The following is a 24,099-nucleotide window of genomic DNA, read 5'->3' as shown; positions in this document are numbered from 1 at the left end:
GCTGGAGGAAACAGGTACAAAAGTATCTACAGCGGGGTAAAAAAGTATTTAGTCAGCCACCAATTGTGCAAGTTTTCCCACTTAAAAAGATGAGAGAGGCCTGTAATTTTCATCATAGGTACACTTCAACTATGACAGACAAAATTATTTTAAAAAATCCAGAAAATCACATTGTAGAATTTTTAATTAATTTATTTGCAAATTATAGTGGAAAATAAGTATTTGGTCAATAACAAAAGTTTATCTCAATACTTTGTTATATACCCTTTGTTGGCAATGACAGAGGTCAAGCATTTTCTGTAAGTCTTCACAAGGTTTTCACTGTTGCTGGTATTTTGGCCCATTCTTCCATGCAGATCTCCTCTAGAGCAGTAATGTTTTGGGGCTGTTGCTTGGGCAACACGGACTTTCAACTCCCTCCAAAGATTTTCTATGGGGTTGAGATCAGGAGACAGACTCCAGGACCTTGAAATGCTTCTTACGAAGCCACTCCTTCATTGCCCGGGCGGTGTTTTTGGGATCATTGTCATGCTGAAAGACCCAGCCACGTTTCATCTTCAATGCCCTTGCTGATGGAAGGAGGTTTTCACTCAAAATCTCACGATACATGGCCCCATTCATTCTTTCCTTTACACGGACCAGTCGTCCTGGTCCCTTTGCAGAAAAACAGCCCCAAAGCATGATGTTTCCACCCCCATGCTTCACAGTAGGTATGGTGTTCTTTGGATGCAACTCAGCATTCTTTGTCCTCCAAACGCGACGAGTTGAGTTTTTACCAAAAAGTTATATTTTGGTTTCATCTGACCATATGACATTCTCCCAATCTTCTTCTGGATCATCCAAATGCTCTCTAGCAAACTTCAGACGGGCCTGGACATGTACTGGCTTAAGCAGGGGGACACGTCTGGCACTGCAGGATTTGAGTCCCTGGCGGCGTAGTGTGTTACTGATGGTAGGCTTTGTTACTTTGGTCCCAGCTCTCTGCAGGTCATTCACTAGGTCCCCCCTGTGTGGTTCTGGGACTTTTGCTCACCGTTCTTGTGATCATTTTGACCCCACAGGGTGAGATCTTGCGTGGAGCCCCAGATTGAGGGAGATTATCAGTGGTCTTGTATGTCTTCCATTTCCTAATAATTGCTCCCACAGTTGATTTCTTCAAACCAAGCTGCTTACCTATTGCAGATTCAGTCTTCCCAGCCTGGTGCAGGTCTACAATTTTGTTTCTGGTGTCCTTTGACAGCTCTTTGGTCTTGGCCATAGTGGAGTTTGGAGTGTGACTGTTTGAGGTCGTGGACAGGTGTCTTTTATACTGATAACAAGTTCAAACAGGTGCCATTAATACAGGTAACGAGTGGAGGACAGAAGAACCTCTTAAAGAAGAAGTTACAGGTCTGTGAGAGCCAGAAATCTTGCTTGTTTGTTATTGACCAAATACTTATAATAAAATACCATAATTTGCAAATAAATTCATTAAAATTCCTACAATGTGATTTTCTGTATTTTTTTTCTCATTTTGTCTGTCATAGTTGAAGTGTACCTATGATGAAAATTACAGGCCTCTCTCATCTTTTTAAGTGGGAGAACTTGCACAATTGGTGGCTGATTAAATACTTTTTTGCCCCACTGTATATCCACGGTAAAACGAGTCCTATATCGACATAACCTGAAAGGACGCTCAGCAAGGAAGAAGCCACTGCTCCAAAACCACCATGAATTAGCCAGGCTGCACATGGGGACAAAGATCATACTTTTTGGAGAAATGTCCTCTGGTCTGATGAAACAAAAATAGAATTGTTTGGCCATAGTGACCATCGTTATGTTTGGAGGAAAAAGGGGGATGCTTGCAAGCCAAAGAAACCATCCCAACTGTGAAACACGGGGGTGGCAGCATCATGTTGTGGGGGTGCTTTGCTGTAGGAGGGACTGATGCACTTCACAAGATGGCATCATGAGGTAGGAAAATTATGTGTATATATTGAAGCAACATCTCAAGACATCTTGGTCACAAATGTGGTCTTCCAAATGGACAATGACCCTAAGCATACTTCCAAAGTTGTGGCAAAATGGCTTAAAAACAACAAAGTCAAGGTATTGGAGTGGCCATCACAAAGCCCTGACCTCAATCCTATAGAAAATTTGTGGGCAGAACTGAAAAAGTGTGTGCGAGCAAGGAGGCCTACACACCTGACTCAGTAACACCAGCTCTGTCAGGAGGAATGGGCCAAAATTCACCCAACTTATTGTGGGAAGCTTGTGGAAGGCTACCCGCAACGTTTGACCCAAGTTTAACGATTTAAAGGCAATGCTACCAAATACTAATTGAGTGTATGTAAACTTCTGACCCACTGGGAATGTGATGAAGGAAATTACATCTGAAATAAATCATTCTCTCTACTATTATTCTGACATTTCACATTCTTAAAATAAAGTGGTGATCCTAACTGACCTAAGACAGGGTATTTTTACTAGGATTAAATGTCAGGAATAGTGAAAAAACTGAGTTTTAAATTTATTTGGCTAAGGTGTAGGTAAACTTCCGATTTCAACTGTACTAGCTGTAATAGGAGAGTCTAGAAGCTCAATATGTGAGGCTACTACTACTGAGGATGTTGCATTTTCAACCTGATGCACAAGGTGTGGAGAGTGTTGGCTACCAGCCAGGGGGAATTGTTTTAAGATGGTCATACCAAGGATGATATGGCTATGTGATTTGGAATCAGCTTAAGGTATCAAAAAATATATATAAAAATGTGTTGATTTAAACATTTAATTTGGCCCATAGAAACGCATTGAATAACAGATAGTAAAAATAATTGTAAAAATCTAAAGGAAGTTTGTTCTGAAGTGTCTCTCCTATATCTGAAAGATATAAGAAAGATCAGGAAACTATATATATATTTTTTTACATGTATTTAAAGATGAGACTTGCAATGGAGATAAACCATGTACTACTTACTGTATGTAGTCTTTGGTAAGAATTTGCAGTGTCGATTTTCAAAAACTTCAACAACATACATCTGTTTACTGAACCATTCTTTCCCTCTTGATGCCAGTGCGACAACTCCTGCAAGCCTTACCATCCAAGCCTCTCACTCTCAGCAATGGTTATGTCCAGCAGAAACGTATGGGGGGATACCCTTCCTCCCCCTCTTCTCCCAAAAAGGAAGTGTCGCTGTCAATCAAAAGGTAAGACATTGTCCGAATGTGTGGATCTAATACTGTTTTTTCTTGGTATACTTCTAATGTGTATTTCCAAACTCAACCTTAGGGTGGCAGTGTGGCATTGAATCTACTGTACAGTAGGCACTGTAAACTAATGACTGGGGACATGTCTTGCCTTTCATATCCCTCTCAATACCCCTATTCACTCTTCACCCTCCCACTCTTTCTACCTCTCGTCTTTTTCCTCTCCCTCTTCCCCCTCTCACCTCCTCCACCAGGAAGAGCATGTCGACAGAGCGTCTCTCCACGGCCAGGAGGGAGATGGTGTCTGACAGCAGAAGCAGAACCACCTCGTCCAGCAGCTCCGCATGTGGCAGGAGCAGGTGACAGTTTGAGACAAGCATAGACACCGCTAACCCTCTAAACACAGACACTGACTCAGCTAAACCTCGAAACACTGACACAGCAATCACTCCTGCTCTTTCTGGCTAACTGAGAGATCATGGTGTGCAGCCAAGCAACCCTCTGACTGACAATGATGTAGTCATTGGCTAGAGAAGACCAAAGCAGGGAGCACCTTAGCACTGCATTCTCACATACTGTACGTTTATGCTTAGGCTGCTCAGTGTTACAGTTAACTATGTCCCTCTTTTATCCACAAGGCATCTGTAGCCGTAGCTCACATCAGTGCTAATATACATCTGTGCATACCTCATATACATCTGTACAGTCGACCCGACATCTGAGAATGGGTGTACAGCTCATCTCTGATCTCTGGGGAAAATATCACGACCGCTTGCCACATCCTGAGCAGCCATATCTGCCTCCTTTGCCAGATATACTGTAAATACCCTTTCTTTCTCCCTTTTCGATCAGACAGGTGACATATGGTGTGGGTCTATGTTCTTCCCAGCTCTTCCTCCTTCCTGACATTGTATTCTGACAGTAGAGGTCCCAAGGTCTCGGTGTGGCTTTGTTGACGTCCAATTTAGGGCACTCTGATCAGTAGACCGATCGTTGTTTTTAACCCTCTCGCTGTTCAGATCAGATGACAAAGGATCATTAAACACGTGTGTGTGAATGCACCACGGATGCATTGCCGTGCCACACCGTGGTGTTGTATTTCTGTGCAGAGAGCAGGTGAATGCACGCTGGATGTTTGACTGGCTTGAATCATTTAGACCCGTGTATGTGTAATGTCTAGGGAGGAGAGGAGACAGCCGGGGAGGGTGGTGATATGATCTCTCTATGTTGACAACATACGTATAGAAATACAGATCTGCTGATGTGTTTTAACATGTACTTCCGTCATTTTAGTCCGGTGCAGTGTTATGTAGGTTACTGTATTTAACAGCATCATTATTTACATACATCTAAGTAATGGTGAACACAGCACAGTTGATTAGTAAAGGAAGATGGAACAGTGTATTCACAGTCAAATGCATGGTTGGTTGCTTGTACCGAACATAAACGCCCAACACCTGCTCATTGTTTGAATAGTAGATAACAATATCTGATCGGTTTTATGGAGGTGCTATTAAGCTTTGAAAGACAGATGGATACAGTCAGTCCGTCCACTCCCTCCTCCCTCCTCCTTGAGCTCACTCTGCCGAGGGTGTCAAATTTCAGGGGTGTAGGTAAAGGAGGTGTGGTTACTGAGCAGAGGGGAGGTCCATCAGAGTAAGGGAGGTCCATCAGAGTAAGGAAGTTCCTCCCCATTGGTGGAAAAAGTGCCCAGTACAGTTAACGGAATCAACAAGGAAGCCTGTTAGTTGTCGACAGGGTTCTGTTTTGTGAACCACTTTGCCAACACTGTGCTGTTACCTAACGGAAAAGTTACCATGAAGAGATCACCCAGGTAAAGGAATGCTTTATACTTAAACAGTTTGCAGTTAGGAAGGAGATTGTTTAAAAAGCCATTTTGGGTGGATGGATCGTTTATTCCAACAGGAAGCAGTAACTTTAAAAAAAAATGTGGTCATGCAGACCTTCTGATGGTTTTATTTTCAGTTGGGTTTGGGGAGGGGCAGCACAGAACAAAGGTCAATTGTGATTTACAACATAAACTGTTAAAGGTGCAATACGCAGAAATCACTCTGCCATTTCCTGGTAGAAAAAAAACTAATAGTTTGCACAGAGAACATAGAGCTTCTTAGACTTGCTTTCAATGAGTGACAGATCTATAACTCACATTTCTATATGAATTTGGTCAGGTCGCCGAAAAAGTAACATATTGCTGCATTAAGAGCCACAACGTTTGGGCTAAATGCATATTGTTGCGGTATGGTTTTGGAAGCATAAAGCACCTTATCTTTCATATTGGCAACAAATCATAAAAAAAAACGTAAAGTTAAATTGATACACACCTTTCATAAGGTTAGGGTTATGGTTACCATATTTCCATGTTACAGCGCTGATTACTGAAGACCGATGGAAGAAAGAGGTGCTAATTTGCTTTCTAGCATGCTCCGAACACCTGTATGTAACGGAAAAAATACGCCAGAAAAGGGTTGTAACTGAAAAATGCTATAGGCTGCAACTGTGTTAAAACAGTGTACAGTAAGTATATATTTTGCATTTGTGAAATTATTTTAATGTGATATGAAAGTAGAGGGCTTTATGTTTCGAAAAACCGTATTGCAAGCGAGGATTATTAACGTTACTAAACATTAAAACAGAGCGTCGGGATTGTAGTTCACATGGTCCCAGGTTAGCTTAATATTGGACTAAAGGAGCCTAACAGTACTCCTTAATTCAAGGACCTTGCATGTTCTGTTTAAAGGGTGAATTGGCTCTGGAAGCCAAAACAACCAAATACTCCATCTAGACGTGAATCGATTCTCAATTGCGTTACGTTTCTAGAATCATAAATCCCTCTACTTTCATATAACCTCTAAATAATTTCACAAAACACTCACTGTACACGGTTTGGACCGGTTTTAACACAGTTGCAGCAGTATTTTTCAGTGACAACACGTTGGTGTTGTCTGTCTTCTGTTTACACGCAGGTGTTCAGAGACGCAGATAGCTGATTAGCACAGGCGTCTTCCCTCTGTTTTCTGTAAACAAGTGCTGTAACATGGAAGTATGGGTGCGTGGTGACCCTATAACAGTGTGTAGTAATTCAACCTTTTTTATTTTAATATTATTTTTCGCTGATATAGCATATATAAGGTTATGTTACCAAAATTGTATCGCAAGTGTTAACATTCAGACAGAGCATTGGGGCTCTTAACTAAACCCCCCCGATCGGAAGATACCTTTGTGAATAGACACTAGAGTTGGCGTCTATGAATAGGCTAGTGGGAGCGCTGTCCCGTTCCAGTTTTGGGCAGATCCTTAATTACATTACGGGTGTGTGAGTCAACAAACCAAAAAGAATGGGCATTTTTTTCCACACAGGCTTGATTTTCTATGACAGAGAGGGGCTTACGTAACATTCCCCCTCGCTGTTGCAATGCCTCAGTTTCATTGTGATCGTGGGTGGCTGGTTTGGATTACTGATTCCTCTTGCGCTGCAGAATGACTATTGATTGGCACTTTTGCTCATCCACGTGCATTAGACAGATCAACTGACGCACCCTGATTTGCAGACTGGCTCGATGGTATAGCTGAGCCTGAGGACGAGGAACAGATTGCATGTATTTGAATGGCAAATTTGATTCAGGGGTCTGAACGCATGCAAATACTGGTTGAGGAAGAGCTCATGATATCCTGTTTGACCACGTTTCTATCTCGCTATGCTGACTTGTCATACAGTGTTTGATACAGTATGCTCTCAATCACTTCGCCGCCCGGGATAACACAGCTCACTGGGTGCCTAGCATTAATTTGCTCTGAAAATCTCAGCCGTATTGTCTGAGTGCACAGGAACTTGACTAAAACCACTCTCTCCACTGCTGCAACACCATACAGTAATTGCCTGAAACACTCAAACTGCAAGACCACTGCATTATTGGCCACAATGTATGTTTGCTTTATGCTAGACAACTGTTCACATCAGTTCTCCAACTTGCATGTATTTTACTAACTGAGACAACACAATCGTATCACACGTTCCATGTCCTCTCGTTTTCCATGTGGAATGTAGTCTTACTCTTTGTGAAGTCTATGCAAAATGATGTAAAGCTACAACAATCTGTAAAGAAGGCCATTCTGGATGTATTGTTCTCTGTATTCCGGTAGCACCTGGAATTTACTCGATAATGATGCTAGGCAATAGAGTATTTTCTGGTACTTACTTCAAAGAATTCAACATAATATGTAACTATCTTGTACCAAATGGTACAGATTGCAACTTGTTTTAATGAATTGAAAAGAAACAAACACACGGATCATAAATAATCACTAAGTAAATGCCTTCGTGGCTTTGGATCTTTCAGTGTCTCTCATTGGACACAACAGGGCCTCTCCTCTTTTTGAAAGCCGCAGGCAGGGAGACAAACAGGTATTTTCTTGGCCACTTTAAAGAGAGCCCTTCCCCGGCTGTCTCGGGTTGCCCCACAAACAACCAGTCTCCAGATGGAATACACTGTAGTGAATGAATGCTCTGCCAAGGACAGAAATATAAAATCCTCACTGTCTACTTATGTTCTCAGTCTGTCGACCAAAATTGGTACTTGGTGTGTGTGTGCCTTGCGAGTATCCAAACTTTTTTTTTTTATAATCCCAAATGTACTACAATACATTTTCAGTTTGAATAGCAAGAATGAATAAAGCAAGCTGTCAAAGAACAATCTTCAGTAGTATTGTAATTGTATCCACAGTCTCCCTCCAAACTGAATAACCTACTGCGCTATACTTTCAGATGGTTAAGATGGCCTTCATGGCTATTTCATGCCATTCATATTCCCTACGAACTGAGAGGGATTGTTTCTCCTCGAGTCTCTCTTATCTTACTTATCATCACTCCTGTGACTGTGCTGCCATGGTACTCTCAAACTGACCTACCTCGGCAATCTGTCAGTGGCCTTGACAGAAACTCATTACTTTTCAGCTGTTGTCGGGTAGTGCTGGAGAGGCCACTCTATAGGATATTGACTGTCGCGTTGTCTCTGTCACTCTCTCTTGCTCTTTATTTCATTCTCTACCACTGTCTCTCTCTCTCTCTCTCTCGCAATAACTCTCCTTATTTTTACATTTCTCGGCATGGCACCAGTTGTATTTACGGCTACCCCTATCTCATCATGGATACAGTATTTTCCCTTCCGCATTGTGTTTGCGTCTGTGAATACTGTATGTTATATGTGTATGTTGTCTATATGCGCTACAGTATGAACTACTGCTTTTAATCTTGCAGCACTATTTGGATAATGCTAAACGTGCATAAATGGGCGTAAATGGGCTCTACTGTAATTCTACTGTGGATAAAAACATTTTTTGAAAGTAGGCGGTCAGGAATAAAGGATGATGTCACTGAATCATTTAGTCCATTGCAGCAGGAGTTAAACTGCGTCTCAGAAACGTCAACTGCTCACACAGTTAAACTGCGTCTCAGAAACGTCAACTGCTCACACAGTTAAACTGCGTCTCAGAAACGTCAACTGCTCACACAGTTAAACTGTGTCTCAGAAACGTCAACTGCTCACACAGTTAAACTGCGTCTCAGAAACGTCAACTGCTCACACAGTTAAACTGCGTCTCAGAAACGTCAACTGCTCACACAGTTAAACTGCGTCTCAGAAACGTCAACTGCTCACACAGTTAAACTGTGTCTCAGAAACGTCAACTGCTCACACAGTTAAACTGCGTCTCAGAAACGTCAACTGCTCACACAGTTAAACTGCGTCTCAGAAACGTCAACTGCTCACACAGTTAAACTGCGTCTCAGAAACGTCAACTGTTCACACAGTTAAACTGCGTCTCAGAAACGTCAACTGCTCACATAGTTAAACTGCGTCTCAGAAACGTCAACTGCTCACACAGTTAAACTGCGTCTCAGAAACGTCAACTGTTCACACAGTTAAACTGTGTCTCAGAAACGTCAACTGCTCACACAGTTAAACTGCGTCTCAGAAACGTCAACTGCTCACACAGTTAAACTGCGTCTCAGAAACGTCAACTGCTCACACAGTTAAACTGCGTCTCAGAAACGTCAACTGCTCACACAGTTAAACTGTGTCTCAGAAACGTCAACTGCTCACACAGTTAAACTGCATCTCAGAAACGTCAACTGTTCACACAGTTAAACTGCGTCTCAGAAACGTCAACTGCTCACATAGTTAAACTGCGTCTCAGAAACGTCAACTGCTCACACAGTGTCTTAACAGTCACCAGTCATACACTGATATCTGTTCTCTTCTCTCTTTTTTTCTGTTTCAGCAAAGAATGCGCTGTCAATGCAGGTATGTCTTACACACGCCTGTGGCTGTACTGTGTGTGTGTGTGTGTGTGTGTGTGTGTGTGTGTGTGTGTGTGTGTGTGTAATTCCTTTACCATACTCGGCACCCTTTTATACCTCAGTTTAACTAAAGAATACAGTGTAAATGCAAACAAAAACATTTCCCGGCACTGAGCATTTTTATGTAACCTTTTATTTAACTAGGCAGTTAATAACAAATTCTTATTTACAATGACAGCCTAGGAGGGTTAACTGCCTTGTTCAGGGGCAGAACAGTATTCACAGATTTTTACCTTGTCAGCTCGGGGATTTGATCTAGCAACCTTTCGGTTATAGGCCCAACACTCTAACCACTAGGCTACCTGCCGCCCCATAACCAATAAGCATTTCCCAGGTTACTACACGGAAATCCATGAAACAGGGGCACTGAAGTAAAGAATGAACATGCCCAATAAACAACAACCAATAGCCTGTCTGTTATTGTTGGTGGGCTGTATTCATTTTTAACAAGCCAATTAACTGCATTTTTCCCTTGTCCTCTGAGTGCTTGGGTAAATGATTAGGGACCGCTGAGCTGCATGGTCAGAGCCAGAGAGCACAGCACACTGCTCCATTATTGAGCTCAGTTGACTCGCCGCAGCACTCTAATGCAAACCATAACCGCAATTAGTTTTTATATGATGTCATGTCCGCCAAGAGAGACGGTATTATGGGGTACCCTGAGTAATTGTAGTGCCTCAAATAAAATAAAAATCTGCAAAGCTTCAGAACAGTTTGAAATGCGGTGCATTCGGAAAGTATTCAGACCACTTGACTTTTTCCACGTTTTGTTACGTTAAAGCCTTATTTTAAAAGGGATGAATATTTTTCTTTTTTTAATCATTATTATTTTTGAAAGCCTTATTCGAAAATGGACAGTTGACAGTGCATGTCAGCGCAAAAACCAAGCCATGGGGGCGAAGGAATTGTCCGTAGAGCTCTGAGACAGGATTGTGTGGAGGCACAGATCTGGGGAAGGGTACCAAAAATGTCTGCAGCATTGAAGGTCCCCAAGAACACAGTGGCCTCCATCATTCTAAAATGGAAGTAGTTTGGAACCCCCAACACTCTTCCTAGAGCTGTCCGCCTGGCCAAACTGAGCAATCGGGGAGAAGGGACTTGGTCAGGGAGGTGACAGAGCTCCAGAGTTCCTCTGTGGAGATGGTTGTCCTTCTGGAAGGTTCTCCCATCTCTGCAGCTCTCCACCATTCAAGCCTTTATGGTGGTGGCCACATGGAAGCCACTCCTCAGTAAAGGCACATGACAGCCCGCTTGGAGTTTGCCAAAAGGCACCTAGAAGAGTCTCAGACCATGAGAAACAAGATTTTCTGGTCTGATAAAACCAGGATTAAACTCTTTGGCCTGAATTTCAAGCGTCACTTCTGGAGGCAACCTTGCACCATCCCTACGGTGAAGCATGGTGGTGGCAGTATTATGCTGTGGGGATGTTTTTCAGCGGCAGGGACTGGGAGACTAGTCACGATCGAGGGAAAGATGAACAGAGCAAAGTACAGCGAGATCCTTGATGAAAACATGCTCAAGAGCGCTGAGGACCTCAGACTGGGGTGAACGACTCTAAGTACACAGCCAAGACAAAGCAGGAGTGGCTTTGGGACAAGTCTCTGAATGTCCTTGATTGGCCCATCCAGAGCCCGGAATGGAACCCGATCGAACATCTCTGGAGAGACCAGACACTCACCATCCAACCTGACAGAGCTTGAGAGTATTTGTAGATAAGATTGGGGGATACAAATACAGGTGTGCCAAGCTTGTAGTGTCATACCTAAGAAGTCTCAAGTCTGTATTTGCTGCCAAAGGTGCTTCAACAAAGTACTAAATAAAGGGTCTGAAATACTTTTTAATTTGTAATGCATTTGCAGCAATTTCGCTTAGTCATTTATGGTGTGTGTGTAAAATTGATGAGTTGGGGAAAAAAATATTTAATCAATTTTGAATAAGGCTGTGATGTAATTAATAAAATAATAATAAGTCAGTTATGAACAAATTCTTATTTACAATGACAGCCTAGGAACAGTGGGTGAACTGCCTTGTTCAGGGGAAGAACAACAGATTTGTACCTTGTCAGCTCAGGGCCCAACACTCTAACCACTAGGCTACCTGCCGCCCATAACAAAACGTGGAAAAAGTTAAGGGGTCTGAATAGTTTCCGAATTCACTGTATTTTGCCTCAGTGATTTCAATGCACAAATCCTGCCTCTTACATAGGTGGGGGAACAGAATTTATTTGAGTGCTTATGTTCAGAAGGCTGTTACATTTCCATAAAAAACTTTTTTTTTAAATCCCTCCCCTTCATGTTCTTATCTCGCCCCCTCTCCTGTGTCAGAGGATGGCTATGTGAGGATGTTCCTGAGGGGCCGGCCAGTCACCATGCACATGCCTGACCAGAAGAGGGACAGCTACAGCCTGGACCACAAGGGGGCGCTGCCTGAGCACAAGCTCAAACTGCAGTGGGTGTATCCTTCTGTCGCTGACAAACAAAGAGTAATGTTGCTAGGCATACAGGGGTGTATTCACTAGGAACTAAACGGAACAAAACAGGAAGGGACCTACCTGAATGTTTCCAATATAAACTTGTTTTTGTTGCACATTTTCAGTTTGCTAGGGTTGGACAAATGATTACACCCCAGATGAACCAGGGAAAGCTTGGTTTGGGACAATGGCTCTAGAAGTATAATGCACATTTTCAGAAAGGACATTTCAGTGTTGCATTACTGACGTCACACAAGAATATGAGACCACTTTTTACTATTTTGTATAGTTGATCACTTGTGTTTATGAGTTTATGGCCCCTGGAGAGTAACATATTTGGTTTGTATTGTACCCATAAGTTCTGAGATGGCATCAGCCTCCTACTGTTCAACACTATGGTAGTTCAGACAAGATTACTGTTGTGGTCCTTAAACCCTCGGTTGTCCAGGTATGGGTACAGGGGCAGAGACTGCCGCTCCAACCTCTACCTGCTCCCCACAGGGGAGATAGTCTACTTCAATGCCTCCGTGGTGGTGCTCTACAATGTGGAGGAACAGCAGCAGAGACATTACCTGGGCCACAACGACGATGTCAAATGGTAAGGCTAGTTAGTGTGCTTGGTTCAGCATCTCCCACTAGCATAACCTTTGGTTGACCGGCGCAAGCACACAACTTTTCTTCAGGAAATGTACCTTTTTCTTCTTAGCCTTAGCTTCCACTGCAGAGGGTGATGCCGCAATGCACGTGATAGGCTTCGCAAAAGGGCAAGAGGTTTTATTTGGCATAAATTTAGCTGAATGTGATTGCTCACTGTATGCCATTCACAGTGTCGCCTGATTATCGTCAGCTGTCATTTGATTGAAACCGAGTCAAGGTAGATTTGCATTTTCCAAGGCTTACTGTGCAAAGAGAACTTCCTTAAATGACACATTGATTCAGGATAAACTAACTCTATTTAAATTAGGTCCTGTTTGAGGCAGTGTCTCCTGTGCAAACAAAGGTTGGGCTGTATATGGTAATATCCTACTTGCACAGTATCATTTTCATCCATGTTGGGCTACAGCCAACTCTTTGATGTTCCTGACCAGCTTACTTTTTCATTTGTATTGTAGACTAATGTTTTCAGTGTGGCTATAATAGTGTAGAATTTACCTTCAAAATGTTCAAATGCGTTCATGAAAGTTATGTACCATCACAACACTTGTACTTCTTCAGGGGCCTTTGTACCAGTGTCTTTGTTGTAGGGCCCCATTTTTTCCCCCTTTTTGAAGTATTATTAACTGTTAATAATGAAGGTCTGAATAAATGAGTTGACGTAGACCGCATTACAAGCCATTGAGTACAGAGACTGGAAAACAAAACAAGAAGTCCCCAGAGGACAAGTGGGAAAGGTTAGCGTAGCCTTGTGGCCGCGTCACAGTCATTGTGCATCTTTCCCGGCAGCTTAGGCATCCATCCAGACATGGTCACCATAGCCACTGGACAAGTCGCTGGAACCTCCAAAGATGGCAAGGTACATTTTTTAAAATCAACATTTTCTCCTATTCTGAAGGAAAGACCTCTTCTGGGATTCGTATTGTGGTTCACAGTAATATGTACATGGCTGCGGTGTTTTCAATTTCTCTCTCTCAGACCCACTCTTTCTCTCTCTTTCCTTAATTTCATTATCAGCTGTTAGAGGGCAAGGTACATTTTAAAATCAACACATTCTGAAGTAATGACCTGTTATGTCCTCTTATGGCCATCTCATATATTTCACTGTAATACATGACAGCACTGTATCCAATTTCTTTCTCTCACACCCACTCTCTCTCTCAGCTGTTGCCTCCTCATGTGCGTGTGTGGGATTCGGTCAGTCTCAATACCCTGCATGTCATTGGGATGGGCGTGTTTGACCGGGCGGTCACCTGTGTGGCCTTCTCCAAGTCGGTAAGCGCTCCACAACGTGATTACACACCTAACTTTGAGAAAGTCATTCATAGTCATTTATTATTACTTTGAAAGCATGTTCCATGACAATAGGCAGCATACTATGCATTCAGGCCCTTTGACCTCTTCCTCATTTTGCTACGTTACAGCCTTATTCTAAAATGGATTCAATCGTTTTTTCCACATCAATCTACACAATCTACATCTAACCCGCAATGACAAAGAAAAAACAGGTTATTAGAAATGTTTGCACATTTAAAATAACTGAAATATCACATTTATATAAGTATTCAGACCCTTTACTCAATACTTTGTTGAAGAGCCTTTGGCACCGATTAGAGTGCCATTGAGTCTTCTTGGGTATGACGCTACAAGCTTGGAGTTTCTTCCATTCTTCTCTGCAGATCCTCTCAAGCTCTGTCAGGTTGGATGTGGTGTGTCGCTGCACAGCTATTTTCAGGTCTCTCCAGAGATGTTCAAGCCTGGGCTCTGGCTGGGTCACTCAAGGACATTCAGAGACTTGTCCCGAAGCCACACCTGCGTGCTTAGGGTTGTTGTCCTGTTGGAAGGTGAACCGTTGCCTCTGTCTGAGGTCCTGAGCACTGGAGCAGGTTTTCATCAAGGATCTATCTGTACTTTTCTCTGTTCATCTTTCCCTCGATCCTGACTAGTCTCCCAGTCCCTGAAAAACATCCCCACTGCATGATGCTGCCACCACCATGCCTTGCCGTAGTGATGGTGCCAGGTTTCCTCCAGACGTGACACTTGGCATTAAGGCCAAAGAATTCAACCTTGGTTTCATCAGACCAGAGAATCTTGTTTCCCATGGTCAGAGTCTTCAGGTGGGCTGTCTTGTGTTTTACTGAGGAGTGGCTTTCGTCTGGCCACTCTACCATAAAGGCCTGATTGGTGAAGTGCTGCAGAGAAGGTTGTCCTTCTGGAAGGTTCTCCCATCTCCACAGAGGAACTCTGGAGCTCTTTCAGATTGACCATCAGGTTCTTGCTCACCTCCCTGACCAAGGCCCTTCTTTCCCGATTGCTCAGTTTGGCCGGGCGGCCAGCTCTAGGAAGAGTCTTGGTGGTTCCCAACTACTTCCATTTTAGAATGATGGTGGCCACTGTATTCCTGGGGACCTTCAATGCTGCAGACATTTTTTGGTACCCTTCCCCAGATCTGTGCCTCGACACAATCCTGTCTCGGAGCTCTACGGACAATTCCTTCGACCTCATAGCTTGGTTTTTGCTCTGACATGCACTGTCAACTGTGGGACCTTATATGGACCGGTGTGTGCCTTTCCAAATCATGTCCAATCAATTGAATTTACCACAGGTGGACTCCAATCAAGTTGTCGAAATATCTCAAGAATAATCAATGGAAACAGGATGCACCTGAGATTAATTTTGAGTCTCATAGCAAATGGTCTGAATACTTATGTGAATGTGATATTTTTGTTTTTAATAACTCTGCACACATTTCTAAAAACCTGTTTTCACTTTGTCATTATGGGGTATTGTGTGTAGATTGAAGGGAAAAAATAATTTTATCAATTTTAGAATAAGGCTGTAACATAACAATGTGGAAAAATTCAAGGGGTCTGAAAACTTTTCTAATGCACCTTTTTATACACTTCTCAAAAAAATAAAGGGAACACTAAAATAACATCCTAGAGCTGAATGAATGAAATATTACAAAATCACACAAAAAATATCAATGGAAATCAAATGTATCAATCCATGGAGGTCTGGATTTGGAGTCACACTCAAAATTAAAGTGGAAAACCACACTACAGGCTGATCCAACTTTGATGTAATGTCCTTAAAACAAGTCTAAATGAGGCTCAGTAGTGTGTGTGGCCTCCACGTGCCTGTATGACCTCCCTACAACTCCTGGACAGTCTGTGGTGGATAGAGCGAGACATGATGTCCCAGATGTGCTCAATTGGATTCAGGTCTGGGGAATGGGCGGGCCAGTCCATAGCATCAATGCTTTCCTCTTGCAGGAACTGCTGACACACTCCAGCCACATGAGGTCTAGCATTGTCTTGCATTAGGAGGAACCCAGGGCCAACCGCACCAGCATATGGTCTCACAAGGGGTCTGAGGATCTCATCTCGGTACCTAATGGCAGTCAGGCTACCTCTGGCGAGCACATGGAGGGCTGTGCGGCCCCCCCAAAGAAATGCCACCCCACACCATGACTGACCCACCGCCAAACCGGTCATACTGGAGGATGTTGCAGGCAGCAGAACGTTCTCCACGGCATCTCCAGACTCTGTCACGACTGTCACATGTGAACCTGCTTTCATCTGTGAAAAGCACAGGGCGCCAGTGGCGAATTTGCCAATCTTGGTGTTCCTTGGCAAATGCCAAACGTCTTGCATGGTGTTGGGCTGTAAGCACAACCCCCACCTGTGGATGTCGGGCCCTCATACCACCCTCATGGAGTCTGTTTCTGACAGTTTGAGCAGACACATGCACATTTGTGGCCTGCTGAAGGTAATTTTGCAGGGCTCTGGCAGTGCTCCTCCTTGCACAAAGGCGGAGGTAGCGGTCCTGCTGCTGAGTTGTTGGCCTCCTACGGCCTCCTCCACGTCTCCTGATGTACTGGCCTGTCTCCTGGTAGCGCCTCCATGCTCTGGACACTACGCTGACAGACACAGCTAACCTTCTTGCCACAGCTCGCATTGATGTTTCATCCTGGATGAGCTGCACTACCTGAGCCACTTGTGTGGGTTGTAGACTCCGTCTCATGCTACCACTAGAGTCAGCATTCAAAAGTGACCAAAACATCAGCCAGGAAGCATAGGAACTGAGAAGTGGTCTGTGGTTACCACCTGCAGAACCACTCCTTTATTGGGGGTGTCTTGCTAATTGCCTATAATTTCTACCTGTTGTCTATTCCATTTGCAGAACAGCATGTGAAATTTATTGTCAATCAGTGTTGCTTCCTAAGTGGACAGTTTGATTTCACAGAAGTGTGATTGACTTGGAGTTACATTGTGTTGTTTAAGTGTTCCCTTTATTTTTTTGAGCAGTGTATGTTAAATATCCATAAATTGTCTGAAACAAATAGAGCTATTTATTTACACGATATATATATATATATAGATATATATATATATATAGATCGATCTCTGACAAATACCTGTGCTTCAACAGAATGGTGGTGCTCATCTCTGTGCCGTCGATGACGCCAATGACCACATCCTGTCTGTGTGGAACTGGCAGAAGGAGAAGCAGCTGGCGGATGTGAAGGTGATGAATCCTCACAGACTATACTACAGTATGCATGAGGGGAGCTGCTTTCCTTGGTATTGCATGGTGTATCACTGCAATAATGACTAGTCTTCATAAATAAAGAAAAGTGAAGGCGTCAGCAGTGTAGGCTTGGGTATGAGTAAGTGTTGTCGTCTGTGGTGCGGTCAGTCACCATTGTCTGCAAGTTCAGGGGTCGAATTCTCCTCTCATCCCCTTCAGTGCTCCAATGACTCAGTGCTGGCCGCAGCCTTCCACCCCATGGACGCCAACCTGATCGTCACCTGTGGGAAGTCCCACTTGAACCTCTGGACCATGGACGGGAACACTCTCACCAAGCGCCAGGGGCTGTTTGAGGTATGTCGATGACCGAAATACAACTGTTAACTTCTGCCTCCTGTTACAACTGATAACCGTAAAAAAATATATATTGTGTACACAAAGTACTTATTGAATTATAACAGAACTGTTAAACCGTTTCTCCCAGAAAAACGAGAAGCCCAAGTACGTGCTGTGTGTGGCCTTTGCTGAGAACGGAGACACCATCACAGGAGACTCCAGTGGGAACATCTTTGTCTGGGCCAAAGGTCTGTTTGAAGACAATCGCCTTCTCAGCCTCCATAATTCAGTGCTCTGCAATCAGTCATTCAATTCACACATCCATTTCTTTACTTTCATGAAAGCAATTTATTAAGAATAAAGTAGCAATCGCACAAGTCCACGTCAAACGTCCCTCCTTGAAGCATATTATTTGACAGCTGTTTGTGATTGACAGGTGGGAACCGGATCAGCCAGGTGGTGGCGAGGGCCCATGAGGGCGGGATCTTCTCCCTGTGTGTGCTGAAGGACGGTACACTGGTGTCCGGTGGAGGGAAGGACCGCAGGATGGTGCTCTGGGACCATGACTATAACAAGCAGAGTGAGATGGAGGTGAGAGAGGAGGGTGTAGGTGACTCTGAAGGATGAGTAAACCTTATGCAGATAAGGACATGCTGAACTCTATATGAGCCAAAATCCAGTCTGCTGCTGAGGTCATCACTTCCCTTGACTTTTTCCTTAGCACAGGACGGTTAGAAAGACCAAGTGTTTGTTAACTAAACGCAGCAAAAAAAGAAACGTCCCTTTTTCAGGACCCTGCTTTTCAAAGATAATTTGTAAAAATCCAAATTACTTCACAGATCTTCATTGTAAAGGGTTTAAACACTGTTTCCCATGCTTGTTCAATGACACATAAACAATTAATGAACATACACCTGTGGAACGGTTGTTAAGAGACTAGCAGCTTACAGACAGTAGGCAATTAAGGTCACAGTTATGAAAACTTGGGACACTAAAGAGGCCTTTCTACTGACTCTGAAAAACACCAAAAGAAAGATGCCCAGGGTCCCTGCTCATCTGCGTAAACGTGCCTTAGGCATGCTGCAAGGAGGCATGAGGACTGGAGATGTGGGCAATAAATTGCAATGTGAGATGCCTAAGACAGCTCAACAGGGAGACAGGACGGACAGCTGATCAGCTGGTTCGATTACAGGCTCAAAATGGCCAGAAACAAAAAACTTTCTTCTGAAACTCTTCAGTCGATTCTTCCTCTGAGAAATGAAGGCTATTCCGTGTGAGAAATTGCCAAGAAACTGAAGATCTTGCACAACGCTGTGTACTACTCCCTTCACAGAACAGCGCAAACTGGCCCTAACCAGAATAGAAAGAGGAGTGGGAGGCCCCGGTGCACAACTGAGCAAGAGGACAAGTACATTAGTGTCTGTTTCTCAAACTAGACGCCTCACAAGTCCACAACTGGCAGCTTCATTAAATAGTACCCCCAAAACACCAGTCTCAACGTCAACAGTGAAGAGGCGACCCTGGGATGCTGGCCTTCTAGGCAGAGTTGCTCTGTCCAGTGTCTGTGTTCTTTTGCCCATCTTAATCTTTTATTTTTATTGGCCAGTGTGGCTTTTTCTTTGCAACTCTGCCTAGAAGACCCAGCATCCCGGAGTCACCTCTTCACTGCTTGACATTGAGACTGGTGTTTGGCGGGTATTATTTAATGAAGCTGCCAGTTGAGGACTTGTGAGTCGTCTGTTCAAAAACAAGTGACCCCAAACTTTTGAGCGGTCGGTAGTGTCGGTGTCCTTTGGGTAGTCGTAAATGCAACTTGAGAAATGACCGATGAGATGTATAGTTTAATGCTCGTTGCTGTCGTGTGTCCTCTCTCTCAGGTGCCTGAGGCGTTTGGGCCAGTGAGAGCTGTGACTGAGGGGAAGCAGGGGGAGCTGTTAGTGGGGACCACCAAGAACACCGTCCTTACAGGCTCTTTCCCTGAAACACTCAACCCTATAGTACAGGTACACCACCTCTCAATTTCCACTGTAACTAGTTATTTCCTCCGCTTCAGTAGGAAGTATATATCTATTTTTACCTGTTTATAACCCCCATATTCCTCTTCTCTCCCTTCCTCTCTTACCGTTCTTCCTCATCGGTCTCCATTTTGCTTTTTCTGCACACGCAATACCCTTTCTCTATCATCTCACCTCTCTCGCCTCCTCTCTTAATCTCTCAGGGTCACACAGATGAGCTGTGGGGTCTGGACATCCATCCTTCCATGGAGCAGTTTGTGACTTGTGGCCAGGACAAGCAGGTCCACCTATGGGACACCAACTCCCATCAGCCTCTCTGGAGCAAGACCATCGAGGTTCTCAATCTTCCGACTCTTCTCTGTAGCTAGTCTCTTTTGAATATTCCAGAAGAGAGTTGTAGTTTGACGTAGTTGGTTCTGCTCTAATGACAAAGGCACCTGAAACAACATCTAGCTGGTTATTTAGTGTATTTACATCAGTCCATAGTAAGTGTCCTGACTTCAAATCAAATCACATTTTATTTGTCACATACACATGGTTAGCAGATATTAATGCGAGTGTAGCAAAATGCTTGTGCTTCCAGTTCCGACAATGCAGTAATAACCAACGAGTAGTTTAACCTAACAATTCCACAACTACTACCTTATACACACAAGTGTAAAGGAATGAAGTATATGTACATAAAAATATATGAATGAGTGATGGTACAGAACGGCATTGGCAAGCTGCAGTAGATGGTATCGAGTACAGTATATACATATGAGATGAGTAATGTAGGGTATGTAAACATTATATTAAGTGGCATTGTTTAAAGTGGCTAGTGATGCATGTATTACATAAAGATGGCAAGATGCAGAAGATGGTATAGGGTACGGTATATACATATGAGATGAGTAATGTAAACATTATATTAAGTGGCATTGTTTAAAGTGGCTAGTGATACATTTTTTACATCAATTCTTCCATTATTAAAGTGGCTGGAGTTGAGTCAGTGTGTTGGCAGCAGCCACTCAATGTTAGTGGTGGCTGTTTAACAGTCTGATGGCCTAGAGATAAAAGTTTGAGTGCTTTTGGTGACAAGCCAAATTTCTTCAGCCTCCTGAGGTTGAAGAGGCGCTGCTGTGCCTTCTTCACCACGCTGTCTGTGTGGGTGGACCAATTTAGTTTGTCCGTGATGTGTACGCTGAGGAACTTAAAACTTACTACCCACTATTGTCCCATCGATGTGGATAGGGGGGTGCTCCCTCTGCTGTTTCCTGAAGTCCACGATGATCTCCTTTGTTTTGTTGACGTTGAGTGTGAGGTTATTTTCCTGACACCACACTCCGAGGGCCCTCACCTCCTCCCTGTAGGCCGTCTCATCGTTGTTGGTAATCAAGCCTACCACTGTAGTGTTGTCTGCAAACTTGATGATTGAGTTGGAGGCGTGCATGTCCACGCAGTCGTGGGTGAACAGGGAGTACAGGAGTGTCTTGTATGTGATGGTGCACCATGCAGTCTTGCTGATCCTCCATGTCTCCCTCCGTTCCCCAGGACCCAGGGCGTTGTGCAGGGTTCCACCCCAGTGGAGCTGTGCTGGCAGTGGGGACCATGACAGGAAGGTACTGTACATCCTCAGACCCTCACACATTGGTGTCATTCCCCTGATACTATCAAATGGTCTCACTTACAGTATACTTCCTCATCCTGTCTGTGTGTCTGTAGGTGGTTGGTGCTGGACGCTGACACCCGAGACCTGGTGTTCATGCACACTGATGGCAACGAGATAATCTCTAATATCAAGTACTCCCCAGGTACTGTACAAGACACCGTCATTTACAATAACATACTGTGTATCCCAATTTAAATATACACATGGTTAATGGCTCCAATAAGTCTGAACAAAACAGTACAGGATTATACAGTATTCTTATCCTCCACCTCCTACATCCATTAAAAAAAGAACTCTCCTGCTCTTAGACGGCAACTTCCTAGCCGTAGGTTCCCATGACAACTTTGTTTACATCTATGCCGTGATGGAGAATGGCAAGAAGTACAGCCGCGTGGGGAAATGCACTGTAAGTAAGAAAGACGATCCCTTTTATGGAAAATTGAATCCTTCTATTTTCTGAACTATTGCACTAACATTTTTGGGATTTGAAAAAAAAAAAAATGTTTTTTTTCCTCCATAGGGTCACTCCAGTTTTGTCACCCATCTGGATTGGTCCGTCGACAGCCAATACATCGTAACCAACTCAGGAGACTACGAGATCCTATTCTGTGAGCCTCTTTTGTCCAAACGGATAACTCTGTCTACAACTGTAGTCTATGTTGTGTTGTGGTACATTCAAGCTCGTCTTCTGTTTGTGGTAAAGGGGAAGCTTCAAGCGGAAAACATGTGACGAGCATGGACCTAGTTCGTAATGTGGAGTGGGCAACCTCCACTTGTGTTCTAGGCTTCAGCGTCTTTGGTGAGTTACCACTTCCTGTTTGGGGTAATGATGGCAAAACCAGACTGTAGCTTTATAAATCCAAGAAACAAAACGTATATGCTTCAACTGTAACTCACTGAGTTCTTTACAGTCAGTTCAGGTCACTCTAGCAATTGCAGATTGTGACAGCAGTCCAATCACTTTAAAATGAAGCTGTTAGTCTTTGCAGTTGTATCAAGTGGAGTCTAATGTTTCCTGCCTCTTGGCTGGTTTGGTTCGCAAGTAAACAGTCTACCCACCTATTTTGTTTTACTGCTATATCACTGGTTCTATCTAGGCGTTTGGCCTGACGGTGCTGACGGCACGGACATCAACGCCGTGTGCAGGTCACATGACTCCTCCCTGCTGGCCTCTGCTGACGACTTTGGCAAAGTGCACTTGTTCTCCAACCCCTGCTCCCAGCCAAGGGTGCGCTTGTCATCATTTACATCTTATACGTTTTATTTGAGTGTTTTCTCATCCACTTAAGTTAACCTGTTTGCATCTGAACATATGTAGGTTAATCATTCAGGGGGAAATCCTTCCAATAAATCAATGTTTTTTTTTTAATGAAGTGGAAGTTAGGATTTTTCTAATTAATTGTCAACCTTTTGTGTCCGTCTCCCTTCTCCCTCCTTGTCACGACATGCAGGCCCCAAGCCATACCTATGGTGGCCACAGCAGCCATGTGACCAACGTTGCCTTTCTCCACGACGACAGTCACCTGATCTCCACCGGAGGGAAGGACACCAGCATCCTCCAGTGGGTGGTCGCCTAGACAACCCTGCGGCATCAGTCTCCACCGTCGCCTCCTGCCCACCAGAGGGCAGCAATGCTGTGCCTATAAAAACACCCACCTTTTAACCCTCTCCTCTCTGCACATATGTTTGATGGTACTGTCCTGAGGTGCCACTAGGTGGGGCACTGACTTCAGAGAATAAGCATGTCGAGACTATTTTAAGGCTATTTAAACACAGTTGTAGCTGCTATTTATGTTGCAAAGGTCTATAGAGGTATATCTGAGTGGCTGTGGTATTCTAATATTAACTGTATTGTGGTGGTGTGGCACCTAGCACTTAATACATATTTAGGAGTAAGCTTAAGCTGTGCTTTGCCTTCGTTTTGTTAATAAAGTTTCTAACCCAATCATGTTTGAATACTCTCTGATACTGTATTTAAAGAGCTATTTACCAGAGGCAGTGATTCAAACGGTGTACAGCGACTTTAAAAGGTAGCGCTAAAATAATGATGTTGAATGTAATGTACAATTGCAAACCATCTTCTGACTTGCTTTAGTGCTACCGGTATGTAGTCAATCTACTACAGTGTACTCGTATCACTTCCTGCCAATGAAACATACAGAAGTTTCCCATTTACACCCTAGGCTTTTTCCACATGCCTAGAGAATACGTACTTCATTGTATTTTCAGAAGTGACCCCTGCTGTGTATTGCCGCTGTTCTCTTTAGACAGTCAACATGCTGACGACAATAACATCCCTTGTAACCTATTTGTTTGAAGGGTCAAGGCCTAGCCTGTTGTTATTGGTCACGAGGCTGATGTGGTGGTGACCTGTCAACACGTGCCTGATTAGCAAAGAGGAAGAAGGTCATGGTAATCCTCCGAAACAGCATTAACGTCTCCTCGGGATCCTATTTGTTTTGCCCTCTGTGCTTCAATCGTATGGATGAAGTCATGTTTTTTCTTCTACTGTAACCCCTAGGTAAACAGACAATGTTCTTGATCACTGACCGTTTGGAATCCTATTTTAGTCAGTACTTCAAAACACGTAAAGGTCATCGTTGGCAAATACACTTTCAAGTACTTTGTTGTGTAGTGTTTTGCACCAAAAACCTCTGCAATCCTATTTGTGCATCAAAGCAATTGCTGTCCCACTTCAAATGTAATCCGTCAACTATTCAGAATACCTCACTCATCATTTTAAAAACATTCCCATGTTTCCCTGAAAAGAAACAAGAAAATGGTGGGGCATGTGCGTTGACTGTCTACATATACCAAACCCTGCTATACTGTATTATGTGAAACGGGTCTCTACAAACCCAAGCTCAAGCAGGAAGGT

At 43.6% G+C, this 24,099-nt stretch overlaps 1 protein-coding gene across 5 annotated transcripts in view; it reads left to right on the top strand.

Moving 5' to 3' along the window:
* LOC110503603 (echinoderm microtubule-associated protein-like 1) overlaps positions 1-23,166 on the top strand; it is a 36,731-nt gene extending 13,565 nt beyond the window's left edge. For 2 of the 5 annotated variants that reach the window (XM_021582019.3, XM_036961585.2), the window contains exons 3-23: positions 3,054-3,186; positions 3,441-3,545; positions 9,484-9,506; positions 11,887-12,016; positions 12,481-12,630; positions 13,476-13,545; positions 13,704-13,718; positions 13,851-13,961; positions 17,121-17,216; positions 17,439-17,573; positions 17,704-17,803; positions 17,992-18,146; positions 19,433-19,558; positions 19,774-19,905; positions 21,104-21,171; positions 21,275-21,363; positions 21,530-21,627; positions 21,742-21,829; positions 21,925-22,020; positions 22,319-22,449; positions 22,673-23,166. In XM_021582019.3, the coding sequence (XP_021437694.1) occupies positions 3,054-3,186; positions 3,441-3,545; positions 9,484-9,506; positions 11,887-12,016; positions 12,481-12,630; positions 13,476-13,545; positions 13,704-13,718; positions 13,851-13,961; positions 17,121-17,216; positions 17,439-17,573; positions 17,704-17,803; positions 17,992-18,146; positions 19,433-19,558; positions 19,774-19,905; positions 21,104-21,171; positions 21,275-21,363; positions 21,530-21,627; positions 21,742-21,829; positions 21,925-22,020; positions 22,319-22,449; positions 22,673-22,798 (2,177 nt within the window). In that variant the 3' untranslated portion in view covers positions 22,799-23,166. Of the gene's footprint in view, positions 1-3,053; positions 3,187-3,440; positions 3,546-4,936; positions 5,021-9,483; positions 9,507-11,886; positions 12,017-12,480; positions 12,631-13,475; positions 13,546-13,703; positions 13,719-13,850; positions 13,962-17,120; positions 17,217-17,438; positions 17,574-17,703; positions 17,804-17,991; positions 18,147-19,432; positions 19,559-19,773; positions 19,906-21,103; positions 21,172-21,274; positions 21,364-21,529; positions 21,628-21,741; positions 21,830-21,924; positions 22,021-22,318; positions 22,450-22,672 lie in introns of those variants that run through there. The other 3 variants (XM_021582020.3, XM_090218172.1, XM_021582022.3) reach the window with 2 other exon arrangements.
* Positions 23,167-24,099: the final 933 nt, after the last annotated feature.

Source organism: Oncorhynchus mykiss, chromosome 24 (genome assembly GCF_057628025.1).
Source record: "Oncorhynchus mykiss isolate SJ-2025 chromosome 24, ASM5762802v1, whole genome shotgun sequence".
NCBI classification, from domain to species: Eukaryota; Metazoa; Chordata; class Actinopteri; order Salmoniformes; family Salmonidae; genus Oncorhynchus; species Oncorhynchus mykiss.
The sequence above is the reverse complement of the archived record's forward strand: the minus strand, read 5'-3'. Positions and strand labels throughout refer to the sequence as shown.